Source organism: Vidua macroura, chromosome 10, assembly GCF_024509145.1.
Source record: "Vidua macroura isolate BioBank_ID:100142 chromosome 10, ASM2450914v1, whole genome shotgun sequence".
In the NCBI taxonomy this organism is placed as follows: Eukaryota; Metazoa; Chordata; class Aves; order Passeriformes; family Viduidae; genus Vidua; species Vidua macroura.
This window is the reverse complement of record NC_071580.1, coordinates 25,676,159-25,684,080: the sequence shown is the minus strand read 5'-3', so window position 1 is coordinate 25,684,080 and position 7,922 is coordinate 25,676,159. Positions and strand designations below refer to the sequence as shown.

Sequence of the window (7,922 nt, the reverse complement as noted above, 5' to 3'; positions counted from 1 at the left end):
GTTTAAGGTTGAAGGAGACTGGGAGCCAACTTCTGCTCTCAGGGTTAAATCTGGGAATCATTGCCCTAGCTTCAAATTCATGCTGGTGCAGTGAACATGAGAATTTAGCTTTCTGTACTGTTGTCAACAGGGGGAAAATAGAGTCCCTATAAGGCTGTATCCATGGAAACCATCCTGCTGCAATAGCGGGTAAAGCAGCAAATCAATTTCTTCAGTTTTAAATGAAACACATTATAGTGCATCTGGCATTTAAGAGATTATCTGTGCTGATACTGTGTGGAAAAGCCCTCCTCTAGCAAGTACACTGGCAAGAACATTTCTTCACCCTGACAGAATTCTGATTTTGGGAATGAGCACTGATGACAAAGTACCATGAAGACAATGCAGTGAAACTGAGCCAAGTCCAGAAGCAACAGCATTTAATGAAGGAGAAAATAATTTAATTCAGCATTTAGCCCAAGTATCTGGGCACATGGTGACTAAAATTCAAATGTATCAGCAGAGGCAGTGACCTGTCACCTCTGTCTCCCTGCTCTTTGCTTCCGTGGTACCACGTGTGACAAACACAACATTTGTACCTTGTGATGCATTTGTCTGATCAGGAGTGTGCATGTGTGCATGGTTGGTGGGCTGTCAGATGAGATTTCTATAGCCACTGCAACATGGTCTGGGTAACTGATTTTATACAGGTGTGTATTTCAGAGCCAGAGGCATTTCCAGTGCAGAAAATGTGCTGGCTGTCTCTGTGCTGTATTCTTGTTACATTTCGTCATGTGCAGCTTGAGAGACCATCCCTTTACCATGCCATGGAAGGAGCATGGAAATAGGAGGATTTCTTACACCAGACTTCAAAAGCTATCACACACTTTTCCTGCTGTGTGCATAGAGGTTCTGTCTTTATTTTTTCACCTGTTAAGGTATCTCTCTGACCATTTTGAGAAATAATACCCTACTTGAGCAGAAAACTGCCTATATGCAGATGAGACTTCATTCTGCTTTTCCTTTTTATCAAATCCAAATATTGCAGTCTGCCTTCTCTATGCCTATCAGATAGAGAAATTATCTGCCTGGGAGAAATACAACCTTATTTAAGAGAGAGGGAGTGAAGCTGAACCAGGAGGGAATAAAAAGCATTACAGGAATTGCCTAGACTGTGAGTAGCCCTTCAGTTGATGAGGATCAGATACACATTCCTCTGTCACTTTGCAGTGCCTAGGCTGCATTTTATCTGCTTCTGAATCTCAGCTCCTTGATAACAGCAACCAAATATGCAATACTGTCTTCTTTTATCTACATCTGCTCTATCCATTATAGCAATCCATGTTTGATTGACAGTTATGTATTTTTTTCTGACCTGAGGGCAAGCTTATTGCAATGCACTCCTTTCAGGGCTATCACTGAAACACATCCAAAATCTTCAACTGGTGCATAATGTGGCTGTTCAGCATTTGAATGAAGTGAGCACATATTGTTGGGGGCACAAGAGGTTTTGTTGCTCTGCCACATCTACCAGTTAATGGAAGATGCAGCTCAAACCCCATTAACTGGTAGAAATGGCTAAGTGGTCTGAAATGCTGCCGTTTGCAGAGAGTGTTTTGTTCTACATGTGTCCAATTGCTATGACATCCAGTGTTGTCTGTTTGGTCAGTTCCAGGGGTTTTAAGAGTCAGGAAAAGACCTCCCAATGCATTGCTTGAGGACTGTGCTTCCTTTCTGAAAATGAAGTTTCCTCATGAAAAACATGTGGTTGAAAATCACAAATTTCTGCAGCTTGTTTTCTATGATCCATGAATGTACAGATCTAGGAATCTTCTCTGTATTCAGTGGTTGGACTGTGTTCACTTTTAAGTCCTAACCTTTAGATACTGAAGAATGAAAATTATACTTTTCATTGCATTTTTTATCTGTAATTATCACTTTCTACATAAGCCTTCAATATTCCCATGTGAGGGAGCCTGGGGTTCCTGGTGAGCTCAGATAGAAGGCATTTGTGGATTTCTCTCTAAAAGGCCAGGGAAGGGAGAAATGGAAGAGGAGCTGTGACTGACATTTCTTGTACCACTCTTCATCACAGTCCTGTGTCTATGCTTGTCAGGGTAGCAAAGCCCAAGAGACCAGGCATGACCCAGGGGAACCCTGCACAACTTTTGGAGCAGAGAGATTGGGCTTGTTTGTCACTGTGGGTCCTGGGATATGTTGAGATGGGCTGACAAGACCTGGAGATTTTAATCACTTTTGATAAGGGTTTTTCCTTTGCCCTGTGACAAATGGCAAGAAAGGTGACTTTCTTCCCACCTCCTTCAGGTCAGACCTGGGAGTCCATGGCAGCATCAGGGGCTGCATTTGTTCTGAGGGACAAAGCAGGATCCACCTCTGGATCTGTCACTTGTCTCACAGCTCCTAGATGTGGCATTTTAGAGCTCTCTTTGTTGTCTAAGATCTCGCAGTTTGCAGAGTCATGCCCAGCGTAGGAGTGTTTCTCAGGGCTGTCTGTCTCCATGGATTCGGAGGTGACACTGTGTTTGTACACTGCCTCTCCTGCTCTACCACCCCCATGACTGAGGCAAAGCTCCTGAGTTATCTTCACAAAGATTTAAAATTTCCGGCAAACCTGTAGGCCATCTTTTAATGTGGGCAGGCAAGAAAATATCGGGTAGGAAAACTCAGTCACACACCAGTGTTTGTATCTGTCCCCACAGCCAATTCTTTTAAATGACATTTTAACTATTGTCTAAATTCTTTTTCTGTAAAAAATCGTAACAAATGGCAACCTTGCCGTTAAATGATTCCTTAAAATGAGCCCAGTCCTCAAAGTCACTTTATGAATATGTAAATCCCATCCATATTCTAAAATTTCATTTATTTTGCTGTTTGAGAAACCTTTATCAAAAATCAGCAGTTCCCTCTTGGATAAAAAGCTTGAATTGTCTTCTCTGGGACTCAGGTGGAAGCGTGACCTGATCACATTCCTGCCATGGCAGGTATTATCAGTGCTGGTACATGGTGGCACACAGCAGCTGCCACTTGATACAATGCAAAGAATGTGCCCCAGGTCCAGTATTGTCTACTTGTGTTATGTCTTGTGCAGTGTAAAGATACAGTCTGTTACCACTCCTGACAGTCACACAGCTCCCTTCTCTATCATTCCACTCCTCAAAATTAGAATTCTTTTCCATTTCTAGCCTGCAAAGGCAGCGATATTCCTAGCAGTACCCTGTGGATTAATATTCACAGCAAAATAAAAATATCAGGCCAATGCATACACTGATCTGTTCTCCTAACCCCAAGCAGCTGTGCCTAGTCCTGGTTCCATATATATATTAGCTGTAAGCACAAACCTTGCCTCATCTGTACTCAGTTTATAATTTCAGAAATATCTAAGAGATGAGTAGTTCTAAGGACTATGGTGTGTCCTTGGATGGCAAGTTCTGCTAAAAATTCTAGTGACACAAGAAGGTGAGTTGCTAATCAGCAGAACCACCACAAATGCAGTATTGTTTACAACAAAAATGGGAAAAAAACCAAGATCACTTCTTTCAGTTGAGAAAGACCTAATTTACTGATGAACATATTATAACTTAACAATGTGTTTGTTAAGGATATGGAAGACTGGCAGTCTCTGGCCCTTAGCTCCATGCAGACCCCTGAAAAATATCCCTCTCTGCAATGGAAGACTTGTTAGTGGGCAAGGTCATTTTCATAATGACATAAATAGAAATGAGGGTGGCTGAATCTACCCAGACTTGAAAATGGAAGGGTGTTCTTGCCTCATGCAGAGAGAAACACTGTCCTTTTTTGTTTGTGCTGCTTGGGATGACCAGAAAAGCAGTCGCACTGCTGTGAACGGCAAGAGCAAAAGGAATGTTGTGTTCCCTGTATCCTTCTGTTCAATAGTGAGCTGTTCCTTAATTCTCTGTCCTGGCCCTTGTCTTCCACCTGGCCTCTTTGTCTTCCACCACCTCCAAAGGGGCCTTCTCAGAGGCCAAGGCTGGGCAGAGTCCAGCCAATCTGTCAGATTTGGCAGGGCACATGACAGAGAATTTACCCAAGTTTCATACTTTTACAACAAATTTCTCTCAGCAGCTGGAAGCCAGAGGATTTCTCAGCTGGCACAGAGTCAGAACTCTGTACAGATAGTGCTGCTCTGGCCTAAAGCCTCGTGTGACAGGCAAACCTGAACCGGCACAATCGCTGTGCTCCATCAGCTGCTTCTGATTTGCAGCAAAGGTGTTTCTTACCCCTCTTACAGGGCAGATTCTGACTCTCCTTAGGCTATGTGAGTGTGGCTGAAGGATTTTCAAATGCACAGACCCTGTAATTCCTCTCTTGAAATGCCTGCCAAGCCCTGCATGTGGAGAATGTCTTGGTTTCAGCTCTTGCTGTGCCACGGCACAGTTTGGCTGGAGACAACCTCCACCTTCTGAAGAAACGCTTCATGTTTGGAAGAAAGAGGACCACACTTTTGGTGCACTTAGGAGGACCAGCACAGCACTGTGGCCTTTCCCTTGTGCTTGAGAGCACCCCATATGTGTGCACCTGCAGGACAGGGCACATCTGCACTGTGATTTCACACTCCAGATCCCTGGCTTTCTCATGCGACCCCCTGCATAAATGACAGACCCTGAATCCCTCCGCCTCTACTTCTGTTAAATCTCCCTCTGTGAAAATGGAACAGATTGAATTGTTTCACATTTAATTTCACCCTTCTCCTAAGCACTCACCTTCTCCATGCAGGTGTGTCACTGATGGTTCCTGGCTGCCACAGCTGTATCCCGGGCCACTGCCTCTAGGAGAGGGGACAGAGCAGTCGCTGCAGCAAGGCCATGGCAGGGGCTCTCCACACAGTTCCAGGGCCCTGGGCTGCACTGCTTGCCCTCCTCAGGCTGCAGCGGGTCAGACAGACAGACAGCCGTGCTGTGTGAGCCCTGTGAGAGGGTACCAGCTATGTCTGGGCAGACAGAGTTAAAAAGAGGTAAAAATGTTGGTCTACTAGGAGATGTCTCAGGACCAAAGTCCCTTAAATAGGAGAGTGCTTGATTATTCAGCTGGGCATATTCAAAATTGATCTTGCTTTGAGTAACCCCATCTAGGATTTTTGCTCTACTTTTCTGATCTTCAGAGCAAATTTGCTCCCCATTTTGCTTCAAATGATACAGATTGCTAGATTGGAAACTTGTCTCATAGTTGTATTGGTTTGTGCTAGAAATGCTGGGATATTCTGGAATTTGAGCAATGCAGCTGCATTCATTGTGCAGCAATAACTTGTTTTTGTACTGAGACATCTTATGAATGATACTGTTCATTTCATTCCCAATGTATTTGTCTTCCAGGTGCTTGTTTTCATAGCTGATTTTTAATGATGCCACCTGTGTTACACAGTGCTCTAAGAGCTGCACTATGTTAGTGCTGCTCTCTGTTGGTGTGGGGCTCATGTAGCTCTGGAAGTGATTGAGGGTTAGAGGCTGCTGCGGTGGTTTGTCACAGGAAATAGAGAGAGAGTGATACATTGGTTTATTTCTGTCTTCCCTCTCAAGGGGATCTTGGAGTGAGGTTGCAGCAGTCTTGTAGGAGTAACATGATTCTACTTCCTGATTATCATCTAACGAAGGATTTTCAGAGCTCTGGGAGCCACTGTCTCTGTTCAGCGTTTCTGGCAGTGGGTTTTTATCTCGGGTTGTCTCACATCCCAGGGAAATTGCTATCTTCTCATTCTCAGTTGAAGATGTCTGCAGATTGTCTCTGTTAGCCTGCAATTGCGGTGCATAACTTGATGATCTGGTGGTTTCCACAGTCCCAGGCACTGTAGATAAGTCCGTGTGGTGACTCCCTTCTCTTCCTTGGAAATCCAGATCAGATGTGTCCAGGCTGTGGTCTCTTCCAGCAATGTTTACTGAAGAGGCCTGGGTTGCATGTTTGCTTTCCTCCAAAGGCACACATACATTAAATGTATTAGATTCACCCTTGCCTGGTGTCTCCTGCTGAGCTTCTGTGCTGCCTTTCTGCTCTGGACTGTGACTGGGCAGGATCAATGAATCATTAGATTTTTCTGGCTGTGATTGAGGACTCTGAAGAGAGTCAGGGGAGGAGATGAGTCCCGAGTGTTTTCGTAGCCAGTTTATTATCCCCATGGTCAGTGAAAGCTCAGTATCGCAGAGCTTTAGCAAACATTCTTTGCCTTTCCATGTGCTGTGAAAAAAACCCTGGCTAATGATGTCTAGAGTTGGTTGAGAAGCCATGTTCTCCTCAGCTCCAACATGAAAGCTGTAAATGGACAAAGGGATTTCAATGGCTTGCTCTGAAACACTTTCAGAGGCACACAAGTCATCATCAAGGATAGGGTTTACTTTTACTTCATTTGGGTCATAGAAGAGCTCATAAAGGGCATCTCCACTGTAGCTGTCTCTTGGAAATCTACCTGGGACACCAGGGGTCTGAGCTCCCTTCAGTTCACCATCTTGTCCAGGAGAGAATGAATCATAGTAGCCTTCATCACTCGTGGATGTGGTTTCCTGGTTTTCACTTTTTGGTGTTTCTGTTTCTGTGGAGCTGGCTTTGGAATCGTCACCTTCTTTATCAGGTGACACCTGGGGGTCTGTGACCAGTACAGCAGCCTGACTTCTATCCTTTTCTGTGTCAGAACCAGGTATCTTCAGTAACTTCTTTTCAAAGAGAGCACTCTGATGCAGCCTTACTGATTTGTTGATGTTGTCCCAAAACTTTGCAAATTCCACTGTCTCATTCTGGCCAGGAGAGGCCAGCTGCTCCACCCCACCTTGGAAGGAGCCCATGCCAGGGCTGTCTTTGTGCTTGCTTCGCCTCAGCAAAAGGTCTTTGCTGTTCTCCAGCTCCAGGTGAGCAGAGCTCTCATCAGCAAAGATTTCCCCACAGCCAGTGAGGGAGTCAAAGCTCTTCAGGGAGGCAACATCTTCACACAAGGCATTGCAATAGTCGTAGGAGGAGTCAGACTGCAGTTCACTGTCTGAGCAGTCCTGTGACAAGCAATCAGCTGCACAAGTTTCTCCAGTTTTGAAAAGATACTTTGCTAGACATCCAGATAACTCACTCTTGCAGCCTGGAGAGGATAGGTTCTTGTCCTTCTCCACCAGAAATGAGAGTCTGTCTGGTTTATTTTTTCTTATATGAAATATATCTCTGAGCCCTTTCTTAGATCTCTTGAGGGAAATTCTCTTCCTGGGAATAGTTTTTGCAACAGCTGGTACAAACGGCATCTGTGGCACAAAGTTCCTGTAATCGATCATCTGACTGCTGCATGCAGACTGGCTGGGGCTGACCACACACTCCTTCTTACTGCTGGAGCTGGACATCCCTGAAAAGCTGATGCTATTGACAAGTCGGCCCTTGCCCTTTCCAACAAAGCCCTCCTCACAAGCCCTGCTGCTGGGGCTGGAGTTCTCTGTTTTGTCCGCCTCAGCAACGCAGTCATGGGTTTTACTCTTCCTTATAAGCTTGTAGGAGGAGCCAGATGATTTTTCCAGGTTGTGACCACCAGCTCCATTCCTTGCTGCTCTGGTAGAAAATCTGTAGTTCTTGTGTGTGGCCAAACATGCCAGCTGGACTTCGGCCACACTTTGATTTCCCTCCAGAGCCGCCTTTTTGTCTTTGCCCATCTCATCTTTGTTGGTAGGAGCTGCATGCACTGGTGGCACTTTCTCATGATGCACATTGGATTTTATGAAGGTCTTTCCTCTCTTGAGCTCCATACTGCTTCCTCACATCTGTTTCTGTAAAGAAAACAGCAGAAAACAAATATTGTGAGGTTGGTGGGTAGCACTTGTAAATTTTGAACGCAACTGGAGAACAAAGGAAGGGACATTAAGCATTATAAAACTGAGCTTTTCTGCCATCAGACATTTCCATTGAGTCATGGTACTGCATAAGAAACAGATTGAGTGAAACTAAAG

The 7,922-nt window shown here is 44.8% G+C and overlaps 1 protein-coding gene across 1 annotated transcript; it reads right to left on the bottom strand.

The window, feature by feature from the left end:
* Positions 1–4,739: 4,739 nt before the first annotated feature.
* AMER3 (APC membrane recruitment protein 3) lies at positions 4,740–7,721 on the bottom strand. Its single transcript, XM_053986721.1, has one exon. It carries the CDS (start codon positions 7,719–7,721, stop codon positions 4,740–4,742), a length of 2,982 nt encoding a protein of 993 aa, XP_053842696.1.
* Between the last annotated feature and the right edge of the window lie 201 nt (positions 7,722–7,922).

What these genes read in the sequence shown, in the direction of transcription:
- AMER3 (XM_053986721.1), bottom strand. Translation starts at nt 7,721, where the DNA reads ATGGAGCTCAAGAGAGGAAAGACCTTCATAAAATCCAATGTGCATCAT.